Source organism: Lynx rufus, unplaced genomic scaffold, assembly GCF_022079265.1.
Source record: "Lynx rufus isolate CCGP_SWC_20201006 ecotype Redwood Valley unplaced genomic scaffold, mLynRuf1.p SCAF_10, whole genome shotgun sequence".
In the NCBI taxonomy this organism is placed as follows: Eukaryota; Metazoa; Chordata; class Mammalia; order Carnivora; family Felidae; genus Lynx; species Lynx rufus.
This window is the reverse complement of record NW_025814824.1, coordinates 50234169-50255093: the sequence shown is the minus strand read 5'-3', so window position 1 is coordinate 50255093 and position 20925 is coordinate 50234169. Positions and strand designations below refer to the sequence as shown.

The 20925-nt window shown below is 37.8% G+C and overlaps 1 protein-coding gene across 1 annotated transcript in view; it reads right to left on the bottom strand.

The window, feature by feature from the left end:
- Positions 1-19196, bottom strand: part of IFT74 (intraflagellar transport 74) — an 89833-nt gene extending 70637 nt beyond the window's left edge. Inside the window, exons 1-6 of the mRNA XM_047065100.1 lie at positions 19102-19196; positions 16081-16223; positions 4306-4441; positions 1992-2040; positions 437-535; positions 220-280 (exon numbers count right to left, since the gene is read on the bottom strand). Coding sequence (XP_046921056.1) covers positions 220-280; positions 437-535; positions 1992-2040; positions 4306-4441; positions 16081-16200 — 465 coding nt within the window. The 5' untranslated portion in view covers positions 16201-16223; positions 19102-19196. The remainder of the gene's footprint in view (positions 1-219; positions 281-436; positions 536-1991; positions 2041-4305; positions 4442-16080; positions 16224-19101) is intronic.
- Between the last annotated feature and the right edge of the window lie 1729 nt (positions 19197-20925).

Genomic DNA, 20925 nt, shown 5'->3' with positions numbered 1-20925 from the left:
TCTTAAGACTGGAAGAATACATATCTGTTAGGCCAAATGATTTCTGGTGAGAAAAATGAGGGAAAAGCAAAGGGAGGCTTTAATCTCTATACTCTCCCTTGTTACAATCTTTCACCGTAAGCATATATTCATGTATTATTTAGTATCTAAAATAATATATTTTTAAAGTGGCAAAAAACAATGGAAATATTCAAAATAATCTCAGAAAAGGGCAAATACCATATTGTAGTCTGCTAGTTGTCCTTGAAACTCTTTGATTTCAACAGCTAAAGTCTCAGCTCTGTAAGCATAAAACAAATACATTCATAAACACCTAAATAAGAACATTATAAACATTATGTATAATTACAAATTTAGTATTAAACTTCTGAAGCATATTACATTGAATATTGCTCTTAAAAAGACCTTGCATAATTTTAACTGCAAAACTACTCACCTCTTTTCATATGACAAATATACTGAATTCTCTTGATTGTACATTTCTATTTCTTTCTGAAGTTTATTAATTTCTGTTGTAAGTTCACTTATTTTACTTCTAAATGGAAAGAAATAAAAAAGTCAGCAATAATCCTAATCCAGAAAAGAGCCTTTCTAGTCAAGCAAATTTTTCATAAATGTGTAACAATAATATAAATGGTTTTGTGAAATTTCACTAAAAAAAGAAAAACAATTTATGTGGCCTGTTTGACTAAAATGAGGCATATCCCAAATGATAAGAAACTGAAATAGGTTCTCTGATCATTAATATGAAATAGGACCAGAATGTAAGCCTGGTCAAAATAACAATCTATAGACACAACTAGATGCCTAATTGTCATCCTCACAGCTCCTGCTACTCTCTAAGGTGGGGCTTCTCAAAAGCAGCACTGCTGACAGTTTAGGTCAGTAAAGGATACTCTGGCAGTGGGGAAGGGCTATCCTATGCACTGTACAATGCTTAACAGCATCCCTGGTCAAGTTGTCAGTAGCACACACCCCCAACCCTAGCTGTGACAACCAAAAATATGTCCAAAAATCACCAAATGTTCCCTGGGGGGCAAAAATCATGGACAGTTGAGAACTAGTGCTATAGAGTCAAACAATTACAAAAATACCTAGACCCATTTTTTTGATACAAAAGCACAAATCCTGGAAAAGTGAGGATATGCAATGCTGACAAATAGCTCTATATCCTTTCTTTCTTTTGATTAAAAAGTGGCTGGATATGAAGAGATGCTATATAAGTGCTGGCCTCATGCTGATGTTAGCATTAAGGAGTGGTGGGGAAAACCTACACTTCTCTCTATTGCCTTCTAGAAGTTTGAGACCCATAAAGGATCCTGATAATTGACAAACAAAAGACTGCAGAAGAAATGAAAAAGAAAACAGAGGTTTTAGGACATGATAGAAGGATGGATTAAATGCAATGGAAATAGTAGACAAAGATATAGATGATGAGCCAAGAACAAAATACAATAAAGCAGAAAAATGAAGACTGAACAGTAGGACATCTGAGCAAAAAAAGGTAGATAAAGAATACGAAAAAAGTTCTCAATTTAGAGCTTCATTCTTAGAGACATAATGAACTTCATGAATTAATTAAAATTAGGTTACATTTGTGGCAACTGACCAATTATACATTTATGTAAAACTCTGCACTAAAATATTATAAGTATATGCATTTTCCCTTTCTTATTAGATACAACTGATGACATTTCAGTGGTATGAATAATATACTTCATAGTAGTTAGTGAAAGAAGCATAATAAAAGATGATTCTTATCATTATGATAGTGAACTTGACATAAATTAATTCACACACATGTAAACAAATACAATTTAAAATCTTGACCTATTTGTATTATCTCATATATTCTGTAGCACAGCCAAATTAACCAGAAATTATAACACAAAATAATTCTTAAAAATCAACAGACACCTAACTATCTTAATAAGCACCAGCGTTAAAACTTCATGACCATGCATAGGAAAAAAAATGTTTATTGAACATACCGAAGAAGTCCAAGATAATAAGATTTGTCTAAAATTTGCCTCTGGGGACCTAAAAAAATTTTTTTTAATTATTAGTGTTCAGTTTGGAAATACCACCAAAATAGTAAAGCCAAAGCACAACCACAATTACACTCCACAATTCTGTTGAGTCCTTATTTATGCCCCAATAAATCTGATAATCAAGATGACAGACTGAATCAATTGACAAGACAACTGGGGTGCCTGGCTGGCTCTGTTGGTAAAGCATGTGACTTGTCATCTTAAGGGTCATGAGTTCAAGCCCCATGTTGAGCGTGGAGCCTGCTTAAAAAAAAAATGGAAAAGAGAACTAATATCTTCGCATCATAACATAATGGAAACTTGAATTAAGATCACAAAAATGGGACTAAAGGTAGGGGTGTTAAGACAGGAAGTACACTCTACAGGTCAGGTTAACTGAATGCAAACTCAATCTAAGAAAGTCTAGGCACACCAGGGTGGCTCAACAAGTCAAGTGGCTGACTCTTGATTTCAGCCCAGGTCATGATCTCATGGTTCGTGAGCATGTGCAGAGCTTGCATGAGATTCTCTTTCTCTCTCTCTCTCTCTCTCTCTGCCCCACCCCTGCAGTCTCTCTCAATCTGTTTCTCCCTCAAAATAAATAAATATTTTTTAAAAAGTCTAGAACAGGGTTATCCAATAGAACTTTTTGCAACAATGGAAATATTCTATACCAACACTGTCCAATAAAGCAGCTACTTGGAATTATTAAACACTTGAAATGTGGCTGATGATAGCAGAGAACTGAATCTTCTATTTAATTTTAATTAATTTAAATTTAAATAGCTACAAGTAGCTATTAACTATCATAAAGCACAGTGAAGATTTAGACTGTGGATTTCTCAATGCAAGAGATTATGATTTTTCATAATTTGTCTTAGAGACCCTTTTTTTAGAAACATGATCTTATTTCAGTTATTTCAGCAGGACTAAGAAAGTACCCCTAGGTTAAATGTCCAAACCTTGAGAGAGGTGACCTTGCAAAGTGGAAAAAGTAAGGATAGAGAGTAGTAACTGTGAGGTCTATGATCAGAAGAGGGAGAGAAGACTAGACAATGATATAATTTTGACATTTCTTCACAGTATTGATATCAAGCAAGCATTTCTAAAAAATTGTGTTTTTTGGTTTTTTTTTTTTTTTAAGTTTATTTATTTTGAGAGAGAGGGGGGGAACCAGTGGGAGAGGGGCAAAGAGAGGACAGAGGATCCAAAGTGGACTCTGCACTAACAGCAGAGAGCGCTCAAACCCACAAACCGTGATATCATGACCTGAGCCGAAGTCAGATGCTAACCAACTGAGCCACCCACATACCCCTAAATAATTGTTTTTTAATATTTAGTGAGCTAAGTGGTATTATAATAAAGTAAAAAAATTTAAGTCTCCTGAAAGGCATGGCATACTATATTACAAAAGATAGCATAATATCTTATAATTAATTTTGTCCCAGTAGAATATCTTCATCCCTGATAAGTCATCTGTCACAAACACAGAAAATAAAAAACTCATTATAAAGCAGTTTACCATGCTTTGATTTGTATGTATCACAGACCAATTTTTGAATCATAAGTGTACCATTATGCTTTTTTAAACACATACATAGGCCTAAGGAAAGATGAAGTAAAAAACTGTGTTAGCTTCAATTCCTTACTTAAGAAGTTACATATTATAATGGATTATTAATTATTAGAAAAGTAACACTTCTTGACTCATTTATCATAAATACATAAATACCTTAATAGTGTCATTTTGATATGGAAACAATCAAAAAATATTTCAGAATATTTCTATGTAGTACTAGAAACCTAATTTTCATTCCTGAGCTCTTCTTCAAATTATTTCAAATTTCTTCAAGTTATAGTAAAGCTCCATATTTAGAAAAATGAAGATTAAAGTTCACAGTGTATTTTCACAGCACTTTTATTTAACCACCACCATAATTTTGTGAATCAAGGAATAAAAATTGAATAAAATGGCCTCTTTATACTTCTTGGCTAACTAATACGGTACTGCAATACTATTTTTTTTTTTAGTGTTTGTTTATTTTTGAGAGACCTCAAGTTGGGGAGGGGCTGAGGAGGGGGTGGACAGAGGATCCTAAGAGGGCTCCATGTAACAGCAGCAACCCCAACACGGGGCTTGAACTCACAAACCGCAACATCATGACCTGAGCTGAAGACAGACACTAGTAACCAACTGAGCCACCCAGGTTCCCCCAGTAATATGGTACTGTGATACTTCTTATACAAAATATACTCGTCTTTTTAAAAGAGATACCTTTCATTCCAGTTTTCATTCCACTCAAACCTTGTTGTGTTACAGGACGATCAGCAACTTTGATTTGAGAAGACAGAACTCCCCCTGTCCCAATGGTACCACCACGAGAGCCTGGTCTTGCTGTTCCAGGTGGCATCTAAATGAAAAACATGATTTCAGTTTTAGTAAACTAGAAAAACACTATACCTCTAGTACTGTTATGACAGCAAAGAGATTATTTTTTAAAAATTAAAATTACATTTAATTTGTAAAGTATTCCTTACATTTTTGAATTCCCAAAATAGGATATATTAAATAAAAGTCTTTAACATTTAAAATTCTATGAACAATAGATGCCGGCAGCCAAGCTCTCCAACCAGCCTGATGGCAGGGCCCAGACGGTGGATGGATCGGGACTGCAGGGCGGCCCACCAACAGTGAAGCTTCTTGTATTCCTGCTTTTATGTAATTTGGCCTTAGCATTGGTCAGGGCAGCCCCCCTACCAATCAAAGTACCTGGGGGAATCGTCTGTTGGCGAATTGCCCACGACATGCCCCCAGGGAAAAGAACCACTGGGGAAAGAAAGAAGATTCCCCAAGAAAATCATGCAGCCCTACATCTAGCCCTTGCCACCCCCTATAAAGACTCCTCTACCTAAAGGAAGGATGACCCCATATATTTCCCAGCCAAGGAGGGAACAAATGGATTTGAAAGCCCCACTCCGGCAACAAAGGAGTGTATCTATGGATACAAGTTACTCCAACCCTAGGCCCACCTGGCCCCCAGGAGACATTCAAGATGATGATTGGACCTGGTGGGTTAAGGTACAGAATGGTTCATTAGTTCCGAGGTATACATTGTCTCTCTGGGAACACATAAGACGTGGGTTCCCAGGGTCCTCTTGGCTCCCTCCTGGCACCCCAGACCAAAGCAAAAACTTTTGTTCCTTATACCGCAAATGGTTCAAAAAAACAATTAAGAAGTCCTGTCCCTGTAAGTGTTCCACTTGAGGTGTTGAGAGATAGATGACCTTTCATGAAAATAGCAAAGCAAATGCTTTATAGATTATAGATAAACGTAGATACATAATGAAATAATGTGAAGAAATTAATCAATAAGCAAAGGGCAGGAGGGAACATTACAAGAAAATAACCATGTTGTTCCTTAATGGGTGATTACATATAGGAACATTTTTAGAATTAGGTAATGCCAGAAAAATAGATGACGCATGCTACAAGGAAATTGCTAACAAATATAATGCCACGTTTGCCACAATAAAGCGGCCAAACACACTGCTGTTGTCTGTGTCCATTTTTAATTTTTTCACCGGCGCCATTCATCCTTCGGGAATCCCTGGATCTGCTGGGGCTGGACCCTGGCAATTAGATAGTACATTCCTTTAAAATTTAAAATTTTAGAGGAGTTAAGATGGCAGAGAAGTAGGGTTACGGGGATCTCCCTTCCCTTCCCTTCCCTCAAACACAGTTGTATTGAGGTCAGAACACTTGGAACACTAAGGAAATCAATCTGTGGAGTGAGAGAAAAGTCTCCACAGGTAAGGGAGACAGCTCAGCAGGACACAGATGCATTATGTGAACTGGGGGAGATAAAACAGCGTAGGCACAGAGGGGAAGGAGCCCCTCCTGTGGAGAAACAAAACGGAGAGAAAGAAAGGCTGTGGATTGTGGTATTGTGCTAGTACAAGAGAAAAACTTCTCTGGACCATGGACTGGGGAAAAAAAATACTGAGAGTGCTAGTTTCTACTTTGCAAACAGCCTTAGGAATTGAAGATCAAAGATAGGAGCTTTCAAAAGTGTGCAAATTTCGCCGGACTGAAGTCACTGCAGCTTCCACGTATGCAAGCCTGGGGGGGGAAGAGCGAGCTGGCCCCAGGGCACAGTAGCAATCTCAGGGGCATGCTGAGAGGTAACAGTCTCCTTCCTCCAATACTGTGGGAAGAGGGTCTATGGCCCCACCAAGGACAAAAGACCCTTCAGGCGCCAGCAGGGCTGAGTGGTGCTACACCAAAATGGAATCCACGTGGTACAGGGCCCCTTAAGACATCAGGTTCTGAATCTTAGCCAAGAGCCTAAGAGGTGTGGGAGACTGTGGAGAAGACTGACCACCAGCACTATTCTGTAAGGGCTGCCTGAACAGCATGGTTTGAGAAACCCAGTCCAGGGAGGAGAGACTGGGGTGTTGCCATTTTTCTCCTCATCACCAACACAGTGGGGATTGAGGGAACAGAATAGTTGCCCCCAGTGGAGGCGGGACTGGTTTACACCAGACCCGCCCCTCGTGTCTAGCAATCTGGCAACTGCTCATCTACTGGAGTGGGAATGACACTGACTGAACCAGACAGTCCCTCCTCCAGAGGAGCACAGCCACTGGTCCCAGACACCAACAGACAACTATCTTGTGGCTTTGTATGTTAGTCTGTTTTTCTTTTTTTTTTCCTCTCTTTTTTCTTTCTACCCTCTTCTTTTTTTCCTTTGGAATCAGGATCATAGTTTCTGATTTGATTTTTGGTCAATTCTTATTTTATATATATATATATATGTATGCATTTTTTTCAGGCATTTTTATTCTTTTTACACTTTTTATAAAGCTCCATCTTTATTTTCCTTCCTCTCTCTCTCTGGATTAAGCCTTATAGTTTCTTTGATTCTCTATTTGGTCTTTTTTTTTTTCACCTCTTTCATTTTTCACTTTCTATGGGATCAGGTTCCCCACCTTTTCCTTTCTTCCAGAGTTACTTCAACGAACAAATCAAAGCACACTTGGTGGAAGGTCCAAACAATCCATACCACAAGTAAGGAGGAGCTTTGTAGAAGACTGACCAGTGGGTACAGCAGCCAAATACACAACACAAGAGTGCACTCAACACACTCCAAAAACACTTCCTGAAGTGCCTGGCCCTGGCCAGTGTATTATCCCTCTTTAATATAGTAGTAATTTGCAGATGGAAGACATAACAAGCTGTTAAAACACATAAAAGCCAGAAATGTAGCCAAAATGTTGAAACAGGAGAATTCTCTTCAAAAGACAACCCAGGAAGAAATGACAGCCAGAGAATTGCTCTTAACAGATACAAACAATATATCTGAACAACAGTTTAAAGTAACAGTCATAAGACTAATAGCTGGGCTTGAAAAAAGGATCAAAGACAGCAGAGAATCTATTGCTGCAGACATCAAAAACGTAAGAAATAGTCACAATGAATTAAGAAATAACTGAGATGCAAAATAAACTAGATACAGTGACAGCGAAGATGGAAGAAGCAGAGGAGAGAAGAAGTGAAGGTAAAATTATGGAAAATGATTAAGCTGAAAAAAGAGGGAAAAGAAATTATGAGACCACAAGGGGAGAATTAGAGACTTAAGTGAGTCAATGAAATGAAATAACATCCATATAATAGGACTTCCAGAAGAAGAAGGAGAGAGAGAAAGGGGCAGAAGGTTTATTTGAACAAATTACACCTGAAAACTTCCTTAATCTGGGGAAGGAAACAGACATCCAAGTCTAGGAGTCACAGAGAACTCCCTTCAAAATCAACAAAAACAGATCAACACCATGACATATAGTGAAACTGGCAAAATACAAAGATAAAGAGAGAATACTGAAAGCAGCTAGGGACAAACAAGCATTAACCACCAAGGGTAGACACATAAGGGTAGTAGCAGACCTGTCCACTGAAACCTGGCAGGCCAGAAGGGAGTGGCAGGAAATAAATACTCATCGTGCTGAAGAGGAAAAATATGCAGCCAAGAATCCTTTATCCAGCAAGGCTGTCTTTCAGAATAGAAGAAGAGATAAAGGCTATTCCAGACAAACAAAAACTAAAGGTGTTCCTGACCACTAAACCAGCCCTGCAGGAGATCCTAAGAGGGACTTTGTGAGTGGAAAGCAGTAAAGATTACAAAAGACCAGAGGCATCACCACAAGCTTGAAACCTACAGATAACACAATGACACTAAATCAGTATCTTTGAATAATCACTCTAAATGTAAATGGATTAAATACTCCAATCAAAAGATACAGGGGTATCAGAATGGATAAAAAAAGAAGACCCATCTATATGCTACTTACAAGAGACCCATCTTAAACCTGAGGACATCTGCAGGTTGAAAGTGAGGAAATCCATCTATCATGCTACTGGGCGTCAAAAGAAAGCCAGAGTAGCCATAGTTATATCAGACAAACTAGATTTTAAAACAAAGTCTGTAACAAGAGATGAAGAAGGGCATTATATCAAAAGAGGTCTATCCATCAATAAGAGCTAACAATTATAAATGTTTATGTCCCCAATGCTGAAGTACCCAAATAATATAAGTCAATTAATCACAAACATAAATAAATTTATACACAATAACATGATTGTAGGGGACTTTAATACTCCACTTACAACAATAGACAGATCATCTAGGCAGAAAATCAATAAGGAAACAACGGCTTTGAATGACACATTGTGTTGCATCCACACAACTCCTGAAACAGAATGCTATGGGCACCAGTGACAGTCACAACAAAGTTTATTACAATGAGAGGCAAGGCCAAACGATCAGGACTGACACTCTAGACCAGAGTGCATCTCTAACAGCAGGGGTACAGAGTTTTTATAGCCGACCACATAGACCACATCCCGTCTTATCATCACCTGGGAACAAAACAAAGAAATAGTTCCCAGATGGGGATGGAAACAGTTCAGACATGCCCTTGCCCCAATCCAATCAAACACTAATCCAATTTATTTTCCTTGAACTTTTGTTCCCTTGATTGATAGGACAAGGCTGTTATCTCTTAATCTACAGTGTTAAAACAAAGCTGTTATTTCTTAAGGCTACAGGTTAGCCCTACACTACAATTTAACCCTTACAATTGGAACAGATGGACTTAACAGATACATTCAGAACTTTTCCTCCCAAAGCAGCAGAATACACATTCTTATCGAGTACACATGAAACATTTTCCAAAATAGATCACATACAGGGTCACCAAACAGCCCTCAACAAATATAAAATGACTGAGATCATACATACCATGCATATTTTTAGATCACAACACTAGGAAACTTGAAATCAACCACAAGGAAAAATTTGGAAAGTCCCCCAAATACATGGAGGTTAAAGAACATCCTACTAAAGAATGAACGGGCCAACCAGGAAATTAAAGAAATTAAAAAATATATGAAAGCAAATGAAAATGAAAAAATGACCGTCCAAACCCTTTGGGATGCAGCAAAAGCAGTCCTAGGAGGAAAATATATTGTAATTCAGGCCTATCTCAAGAATCAAGAAAAGTCCCAAATACACAACCTAAACTCACACCTAAAGGAACTAGAAAGGCCGTGGCAAAGAAAGCCCAAAGCCCGCAGAAAAGAAATAACAAAGATTAGAGCAGAAATAAAAAATATAGAATCCAGTAACACAGAACAGATCAATGAATATAGAACAGATCAATGAATAGCCAGATTAATCAAAAAGAAAAGAGAGGACCCAAATAGATAAAATCACAAATGAAAGAGGACAGATCATAACCAACACCACAAAAATACAAACAATTATTAGAGAATACTATGAAAAATTATATGCCAACGAACTGGACAATCTGGAAGAAATGGACAAATTCCTAGACACTTACACACTACCAAAACTCAAACAGGAACAAACAGAAAATTTAAACAGACCCATAATCAGCAACAAAATTGAATCAGTTATCAAAATATCTCCCAAAAACATGAGTCCTGGTCAGATAGCTTCTCAGGGGAATTCTACCAGCCATTTAAAGCAAAGTTAATACCTATTCTTCTCAACCTATTCCAAAAAACAGAAATGGAAGGGAAGCTTCCAGATTCAATTCTATGAAGCCAGCATTACCTTGATTCCCACACCAGACAAGGACCTGACTGAAAAGGAGAATTACAGGCCAATATACCTGATGAACATGGATGCAAAAATTCTCAACAAAATACTAGCAAATCGAATTCAACAGTATATTAAAAGAATTATTCACCATGATCAAGTGGGATTCATTCCTGGACTGCAGGGCTGGTTCAATATTTGCAAATCAAACGTGATATATCACATTAATAGAAGAAAGGATAAGAACCATATGAGCCTAGCAATAGATGCAGAAAAAGCATTTGACAAAATACAGCATCCTTTCTTAATAAAAACCCTCAAGAAAGTTGGGATAGAGGGAACATACCTTAATGTCATAAAATCCATATGTGAAAGGCCCACAGCTAATATCCTCAATGGGAAAAAACTAAGAGCTTTCCCACTGAATTAGGAACACGACAGAGATGTCCATTCTCATCATTGTTGTTTAACGAGTGTTAGAAGTCCTAGCCTCAGCAAGTAAGACAACAAAATGAAATAAAAGGCATCCAAATTGACAAAGAACTCAAACTTTTACTTCTCACAGATGGCATGATACTCTACATGGAAAACCCAAAAGACTCCACCAAAAAATTGCTAAAGCTGATACATGAATTCATCAAAGTTGCAGGATATAAAATCAATGTACAGACATCAGTCACATTTCTATACACCAATAATGAAGCAACACAAAGAGATCAAGGTATCAATCCCAAGGTATCAAGGTATCAATCCCATTTACAACTGCATCAAGAACGATAAAATACCTAGGAATAAACTTAACCAAAGATCTGTATGCTGAAAATTTCACTATAGAAAGCTTATGAAAGCAACTGAAGAAGACACAAAGAAATAGAAAAACATTCCATGTGCATGGATTGGCAGAACAAATATTGTTAAACTGTTGATACTACCCAAAGAAATCTACACATTCAATGCAATCCCAATCAAAATAGCACCGGCATTCTTCACAGAGCTAGAACAAAAAATCCTAAAATTTGTATGGAACCACAAAAGACCACGAGTAGCCAAAGTAATGTTGAAAAAGAAAACCAAATCGGAGGCATCACAATCCCAGACTTTAGCCCCTTCAAGACAGTATGGTACTGGCACAAACACAGACACATAGAGCAATGAAACAGAATAGAGAACTCAGAAATGGACCCACAAACACATAGCCAACTAATCTTCGACAAAGCAGAAAAGAGTATCCAATAGAAAAAAAGAGTCTCTTTAGCAAACGGTGCTGGGAGAACTGGACAGCAACATGCAGAAGAATGAAACTGGACCACTTTTTTACACTATACACAACAGTAAATGCAAAATGGATGAAAGACTTAAATGTGAGACAGGAAATCATCAAAATCCTAGAGGAGAAAACAGGCAGCAACCTCTTTGATCTCGGCTGCAACTTCTTACTTGACATGTCTCTGAAGGCAAGGGAAATAAAAGCAAAAATGAACTATTGGGACATCATCAAGATAAAAAGCTGCACAGCAAAGGAAATAATCAACAAAACTAAAAGACAACCGATGGAATGGGAGGAGATACTCACAAATGACATATCATATAAAGCGTTAGTTATCAAAAATCTATAAAGAACCTACCAAACTCAACACCTAAAAAACACATAATCCAGTTAAGAAATGGGAAGATATGAATACACACTTTTCCAAAAAAGACATCCAGATGGCCAACAGACACATGAAAAGGTGCTCAACATCACTAATCATCAGGGAAATACAAATCAAAACTACACTGGGGTATCACCTCACATGGGTAAGAGTGGCCTAAATTAACAGCTCAGGAAACAAGAGATGTTGGTGAGGATGTGGAGAAAAGGGAACCCTCTTGCACTGTTGGTGGGAATGCAAACTGGTGCAGCCACTCTAGAAAACTGTGTGGAGGTTACTCAAAAAATTAAAAATAGAGGGGCGCCTGGGTGGCGCAGTTGGTTAAGCGTCCGACTTCAGCCAGGTCATGATCTCGCGGTCCGTGAGTTCGAGCCCTGCGTCAGGCTCTGGGCTGATGGCTTAGAGCCTGGAGCCTGTTTCCGATTCTGTGTCTCCCTCTCTCTCTGACCCTCCCCCGTTCATGCTCTGTCTCTCTCTGTCCCAAAAATAAATAAACGTTGAAAAAAAAAATTAAAAAAAAAAATTAAAAATAGAACTAACCTACAACCCAGCAATTGCGCTATTTATCCAAAGGATACAGGAGTGCTGATTCAAAGGGGCACGTGCAACCCAATGTTTACAGCAGCACTAGCAACAATAGCCAAATTATGGAAAGGGCCCAAGTGTTCATCAACTGATGAATGGATAAAGATGTGGTATATATGTATACAATGGAATAATGAAAAGAATGAAATGAAGACTTCAGCAATGAAAAGAATGAAGTCTTGCCATTTGTAATGACATGGATAGAGCCAGAACATATGCTAAGTGAAATAAGTCAGTCAGAGAAAGACAGGTATCTATGATTTCTCTCAAATGTGGAATTTGAGAAACTTAACAGATAAGCATAGGGGAAGGGAAGGGAAGGAAAAATAATATACAGAGAGAGAGGCAAACCATAAGAGACTCTTAAATACAGAGAACAAACTGAGTGTTGATGGGGCTAGGTAGGGGATGGAGGGTGGGGGAAATGGGTAATGGGCATTGAGGAGGGCACTTGCTGGAATGAGCACTGGGTGTTGTATGTAAATGATGAATCATGGGAATCTACTCCTGAAGTGAAGACTACACTGTATGTTAGCTAACTTGAGGGGGAAAAAAAAATTCTACGTTAACTATATTTCAAGAAAAATAAAGTAAATTATTTTTTTAAATTAATTTTATGTGTAGACATTATATAATAACCTCAAAACTGGAAAGGAATTAAATATCCACATTTTTGTCCCTATTTGACCATAGGAAATGGTTGAATAAGTTACAGTATATTTTAAAAAGTAGTTTACAGAACAGTATTTATAATTCCATTTTGTAAAACAAAAAAGTCTGAGAATTATATAAGAAACAATAACAATGGTTATCTCCATATGATGTGATATTATAGTTCATTTTTATGTTGTTATTTTTACAATTCAGTGTTTTCAGCATTATTGTGGTAAGTATATACTACCTTCAAAATCAGAAAAAATAAATTTTCATTTTTAAATTATAATTACATATAAATTCTGTCATGAGATAGCCAAGTGTCAAAGGGCTGACATCATTCAGCAAGCATTCATATCATTACTCTACATGATTCTCTACTTCAGGTCTGTAAAATCCAATATAACATTAGACAATCTGAGGAAAGGACAAAAGACTGTCCTCTTGTCAGTTCATATAGCATGGACAAGTTGGAAAGGTAGGAGACAACCTGAGGCTGTTTCAAAATATCCTTCTTTTGTTTATCTTCCATTCTTTCTTTACTTTTTCCCCCACTCTCTGTCAAAGAGTCAAGTAGTAGATTAAATATGTACTAGACATTTTAGATAGGGATTGTATATAACCATAGTCATTCATTTTGCTTATCATTAATTGTTAGGTGGTGGTCTCTAATCTTGTCAGCTAATATAGTTCTTAAGTGATTCTGAGAATTACTTGGTTATTATACTGGGGGCCAACAACAGTAACACATGTCAAAGAATATGTTGGACACAGGAACACTGTCAACCACAAATACAAATGAAATGAGTTCAGGGTTATCTTGAGTGATCTTTGGAAGAGAATGCTACGTCTCTTCCTGGGCAAACTTTACCAAATGAAAATATAGAGAAGTATAAATTAAAACTGCACATATTAAAAGGAATTACTATATATATGTATTCACATGGAAATATATTATTAAAAGTAATGGACAAGATAAATAAAAATGTGTATAGTATTATCATTATTTTAGAAAATATTAAAACCATATAATCTTATATGCATGTGTGTTAGTGTTTGTCAATGAACAGAAAAAAATCTTAAAGGGTATATACGTCACACTGTTAACAATAGTTATACCTGAGGTAGGAGGGAACTCTGACACTTTTCCTTTGTATGATTTACAACAGGCATCGATATTTTTAAAACTGCAAACATTAAATGGGTAAAGCACCTGGCATGGAGTAAGCGGCCAATGAGTGTCAGATTCTTTTGTAAATATTTAATTAACAAGCATAAATTTTTACTAAAATAAAAATTCTTACTAGCTCAGTACCACGTACATGAAGGTTTTAGAAAAATCATTTCAGTGTAAGTTGATGCTGGTAATATTAGCTGAAACTCTAGAAAAATCTGAAAACTTTAAGAAAATCTGATTTTTAACAAAATTATTCCCTCCAAAATTTATTGTGCTTCTTATGAACTAAAAACAGGACGACCCAGTATTATCTCTGGTTTGCAGTTAGCCTACTGTGTAAACTTCACAGATAAGGGGTCAAAACCACCTTACATGGAGTCAAAATCATCTGCTACAAAATCATCTGCTATTTGCTTTCCTCAAATACTTTGAAAACAATTTTTAATGACTACCTAATAGCCAATTATAGGGATAGATATATCATAATTTATTTAAGGTTTGCCTGTTACAAGGTAAGTTGCTTTCAAATTTTCACTATTATAATGAAACTGTAACAATTATCTTTTATAGGATATCACTCTGCTTAGAATTATCAGTTTATAAAGTTTATCCAATTTTTTCTAATGCGGTGTTTCTCTTACTGATTTATGACACTCCCCATCTTACACTAAGCTATTAACATTTACTAGTTTGTTTGTTTGTTTCCAGGCTGCTGTGGCAAACAAAATATTGTTTTACTTATTACTTATATTTTTATATTAGAATATTGCACTTTTATTTTTGTTTTTTATTGCTCTAAATGAATTCTGGAATAGTTTTACAATGATATTCCCCACTCTCCCCAAAAGAAATCTCATGTAATTTTGATTTAACATAGGGTTCATAGTGTTTAATTACAGAAAGAGCTCTTACCAGTTCATAAAGTTTTTTCATTTTACAATTCTCAACTCTATTTATGACATATATGTTGCAGATATTTTTATCAGTTTGTCATTTTTCTTTTAACTTTATTGTGGTGTTTGCAATTTTTAAAAATTCAAATATATAAATATAAACATACTTTCCTTTTCAGTACTTGGTGTTTCTGTTTTACAAAGGCCGAGTCCACACCAAGTTTATATGAAATACTTGCCTGTATTTTCTTCTAGAACATTTATGGTTTCATTTTTTAAATATAAAGTTTCTAAAATACCTAGAATTCTGTGTGAGGGAGGGGTCAATTTTTAAAAATAAATGGCTTACCCATTACTTGAATAAACTAGTGAATACTCCATGCTTTTCCAACTATTTTGAAATGTTACCTTCATCACTAATTACATATGTTTGATTCTGTTTCTCATCTATTCCATTTCATTTAATTCAGGCACCAATAAGCTATACCACTTAAATTATTGTACCTTTAAAATAAATTTGAATATCAATGTGAGAAGGTATCTTCTCTCAGTAATGTCTTTTAGGGGTGCCTAGGTGGCTCAGTCAGTTAAGCATCCAACTCTTGATTTCAGTTCCGATCATGATCTCATGGTTCGTGAAATCGAGCACCCACACTGGGCTCCGTGCTGACAGTGTGGAGCCTGCCTGGGATATTCTCTCTCTCTCTCTCTCTCTCTCTCTCTCTCTCTCTTGCTTTACTCCTCTCCTACTCGCACTCTCTCTCTCAAAATAAATAAATTTTTAAAAATGTCTTTCAGACATCCTCCCACATTTATATTTCTAGGTATCCCCCCCAAAAAACGCCAAAACATATGTAATAGTGTGCTGATGGAATAAAGAAAGAACAAAGAAGAATCTCTTATTATAGACAGGCTTTCCAACTTCTAGTAGGACATATGCATGAGAATTAAACAGATTTGTTTGAAACTTACTCCAGTTGCCACTCGAATACTTGCTGATGGGGGTCGTATTCCAGAAGGAGGTCTTCCAGTCAACCCCATTCCACCTCGTGAAACAGGGCGAGCTGCTGAAGGTTTGTGATTACTGGCCATCGTTTGTTTACTTTCACCACTATCTGGAAACAAGAAACAGTTCAATTCTCCTTTAATGTCTCCTATAGCAACACACTGGAGATCCACATAGCTTCCCTTCAAACATTTAATCCACAATGACTTCTCTTGCAAATTGTCATTCCAGGTACTACTACAAGGCTAAACCGGCTTCATTTTGTTCAAATATGAAAGTAATGTTCAATTTAGAGTGGAACTATGAAATCATTTATCATATGCCTTTCTCATTTCCCTATTTTTTACCAAAATGGAAGCCTCTCTAATTACCTATCTCTCTTGAGCTCTTCCCATACTCTACTAAAATTTCTCTTTTCTGACATATCCAGCACGTTTCTTCCCTCTGTATTTCCCCCCCCCCCCCACAGGGAAAAATGATGATTCACTCCTTTATATTCTAAACCCTGTTATCAGATCTTTCATTTTACTCTTTGCCTTAATAGAATCCCAACTTGCCGCAAAACACTTTCAGTGAAGGCTGTTTTAGTTTCTCAATCCACAATTCCAAAGCAAAGGAGTGCACAGCATTCCCGTTGCTCCCCAGTGTCACTTTTAAAACATTAATCTTCCAAATCTTCCTTTGAGGACCAAGGAATGCAACCTTACTGCCTTGGATCTTTCCTGGTTCCTTTTATCTTAGGGACCTCCTGATTTCTCCCCCCATCTTTACTAAAGTCTTTTATACCTAGTTCAAGTCTCTCTACTCCAGTCCCACCAATGTCCTGGATGACTTCCATAGGATACTGGCTTCAATATCTAACATTCTAGGTCACAGTTCCCTGACCTAAATTTTAGTAACTATCTCAACTCCATTTCACTCATCCATAGCTATGGCTAGACCTGGAGCTTGTCATCATCTGGAATTGTTTCATCTCAATACCAATTGAAATATTTCATTGGTACTCTTTATACCCATCTTATCTTTATTCTCACTCTATCTCCCTTTAAACCCGCTCCTCAATTCACTCATCCTCTCCCAGTTTACCAGCCCCCTCCTTTACTCATCAGAATATATTATTCAAAGTTTTGGCTGATGATTTAGAATAGCACTTTTCAGATTATGGGTCATGACTTGTTAGTGGGTTGTGAAAACAAGTTGGTAGGTTTTGCCCAATATGCTTTAAACATGAAGTAAAAAATGTAAGAAGGGTGACTGAGTGGCTCAGTCAGTTAAGCATCTGACTCTAGATTTCAGCTCAGATCATGATCTCATGGTTTGTGAGTTCCAGCCCTGTGTCAGGCTCTATTTGGAGCCTACTTGGGATTCTCTCTCCCTCTCTGCCCCTCCTCCATTCACTCTCTTTCGCAAAAATAAACATTAAAAAAAATGTAAGAGTGGCTCAGTTGGTTAAGCGTCTGACTTCAGCTCAGGTCATGATCTCACAGTTCGTGAGTTCGAGCCCCACGTCAGGCTCTGTGCTGACAGCTCGGAGCCTGGAGCCTGCTTCGGATTCTGTCTCCCTCTCTTTCGTTGCCCCACCCCTGCTTGCTCTCTGTCTCTCAAAACTGAATAAACATCACCCAAAAATTTTTTTTTTAAATGTAAGAGTTCACTGCATATAGAAAGGGTATTGTTTCATTACATTTTTGTTTCAGTTATATTTATGTAAATTTACACATTAGCGAAAAAAATACTTCATTGCTAAAAAATGCTAACCCTCATCTTCATCTAAGCTTTCAGCAAGTCCTAATCACTAATCACAGATGACTATTACAAATATAGTAACAATGCATAGTCTGACATATCTCCAGAATTACCAAAATGTGACAGACATGAAGCGAGCAAATGCTGTTGGGAACATGGCACTTATAGACTCGCTTGACACAGGTTTGCCACAAACCTTCAATGTGTAAAAAGCGCATTATTGGAGAAGCTCAAGAAAATGAAGTACGGCTGTTGTCCATGTAAAATTTAAGTCTATTATTCTAGCTTTCCTGACAACTTTAAGAAAATGTACAACATATAGAATTTCCAGGGACGCCTGGGTGGCTCAGTCTGTTAAGCCTCCAACTTCAGCTCAGGTCATGATCCCTGGGTTTGTGAGTTTGAGCCCCCATCCGGCTCTGTGGAACAGCTCAGAGCCTGGAGCCTGCTTCAGATTCTGCGTCTCCCTCTCTCTCTACCCCTTTCCCGCTCACACTCTGTGTCTCTCTCTGTCAAAAGTAAATAAACATTTAAAAATTAAAAAAAAAAAAAAAGAATTTCCACCTGACTGTCTCTACCACTGCTTTACTATCTTGGAGAAAGCCTAGCATTAGATCAGTTCCAGGAGATAAAATAAAAAGAACGGTCACTCCTAACAGGCCACTAACTCCTCCGTTATTCACGCAAATCAGAGACGGAGCCTAGCCTTTGGTTCCAGAAAAATGAGAGACACAAACTTTAGCTCTGACAGTTATCCCCACTGGATGTGGGTCCTCATCTGTAAGACCCATGCGTGGCAATGGGCTGTGTCCTGAAGAGCTGTTGTGAAGATTAAAGATACTATATAAAAACATCGGCTTGCTAATTATTACTACCAGGATCCTCCCTAAACCAGCCATTTTAACATATACCAACAACTAGCAAGTTGCTAATAAAAGACACAAATCTATTGCTTCGAGTGAAATCCCTCAGCCCACGGTGAATTTTCTCTTTGAGGCTCTTGGATCCTTCCCTCCGGTCTCGCCTCGGCAGGTTTCCTCAGGGGACTGACTGAGGTGATCTCTCCACACGCTCTGCCGGCCTGGAGCCCGACTTCCCAGGCCTGGCGACAGGCTGAGAGAACCGCTAAGAGCCGAAAAGTGTGGATTTGTTTTTGTTTGGAGCGGATCAGCTTCTCCAAGGTAAGAAAAGCAGCTCCGGAGGGACTGAGAGAGGGATAGATGGGACCTGGGATTTCTCACCTCCCTGGGAGTGTCAGGAGGAAAGCTGTAGCGGTGACGGGCGCTCGAACCTGTTTCCGAGGCCGCCACCCCCGGCGGAGCCCACCAGTCGGCTAGAGCACCGTTAGCTCACTTCGCCACTGCAAGCTGCCCTCGCGCAGCTTTCCTGGGTCCTCAGAACTAACCACTAGCGGCTACGCGCGGCTACGTATCCCGGCAACGGGGGCGGGACGAAGAGAGGACCCGCCTCCTGATTGGCCAATCTTCGGCTTCTGTCCCTGGTAACACCAAACAGAACGAGAATAACCTGTTCTCGCGAGATTGGAGATCTAATTTTTGTTGTCGGAGTATCTCCAGTCTTTTTCTGAAACAAACAGAAAACGGCGACTTGAGTAGGAAAGTACGTTTTGTCTGAAAACCTTAGTATTTATAATCAAAGTCACCTTTCTGATTGTGTGCCTGACCTGCATTTACTCCTAGCGAGTTTTATTATATCACTATGTCACCTCGTATGTGACATGATATGTGTTATCGTGTAATAGACTTTTTAATAACTGTTTTTAGTTACTTGTGGTAGGCAGCGTTATACTATCTTTTTACTTCTAATTAGAGGTAGTTATCCTTCCTGTTAGGTCTGCGCAATGTACACATTACATTAAGTATAGATGTGTTTCTGGTGACATCTATTCCTCGTTTCAGTGGAAACTTCCTATCTTTAAACTTCCTTTCAAAGTTATTTTGATCCAAGTTTGTGAAGGATGAATTAAATGGACAGTGGTCTTAAAAATAACTATTTTAGAATCAATGTGTAAAGAAACACCATGTAGGGGTGCCTGGGTGGCTCAGTCGGTTGGGCATCCGACTTTGGCTCGGGTCACGATCCCATGGCTTGTGAGTTCGAGCCCCAGGTCGGGCTCTGTGCTGATAGCTCGGAGCCTGGAGCCTCCTTTGGATTCTGTGTCTCATTCTCTGTCTGCCCCTCCCCTGCTTCTGCTCTGTCTCTCTATGTCTCTCAAAAATAAAGGTAAAAAAAAATAAAAAATAAATAAACACAATGTAAAAAAAAAACAAAACTACTTCATCTCAAATCCCACATCTCTAATAAAGTAACTTGGAGTTTTCTTCCATTCTTTCTATGTAGAGAAAGCTTAAATGTGCTTGCAACTATAATCATAACGTACGTACGTATTGGACTTTCAACGTTTTTCACATTTTCAACTTGCATACATTATTTATAAACTAGATTTATTTTTGAATGTGCCTGCCTTCAAGTAGTTTAAAATGAATGCAACAAAATGAAATGTCACGTGGCTGAATTATCACTTCAAGTTCGTAAAATATTTTTATGTAATTCTCCCATTTGAGCCCAACAAATTTGTAGTGTCCTTTAGTGACTATACAGGAGGAATCCACATAACAAATTTTACTAACTGGACTTTATTTACTGTTAGTTCCCCATATTTTTGCCTCTCCATAATTTGCTGCTTCTAAAGATTTAAAGTCCTTTTCTTCAGGAAATATTGTTCCTTTGTTAACTTGTTCTCTAAGTCCAGACTCTAGCCACCTCTTTGAGTACTCATTTCTGAGTTTCTCCCTTGCATATATGAGATATGTATGTTAATAAATTTTTCTCTTATTAACCTCTTTTGTTGCAACGCCCCGCGCAAAGCCTACAAATGTAGAAAGAAAAAAGATTGTTTCCTTCCCTACAACCTCTGCCCAACTACTCGGTACACAGAATTGTCTGAATCAACTGACATTATGGAGATTTTTTCCAAGTGCCTTCAGACACATGGAAGGAGGACGCAGCATTTGTCATTTGTATGCAGATGTGACAGTTGAGAT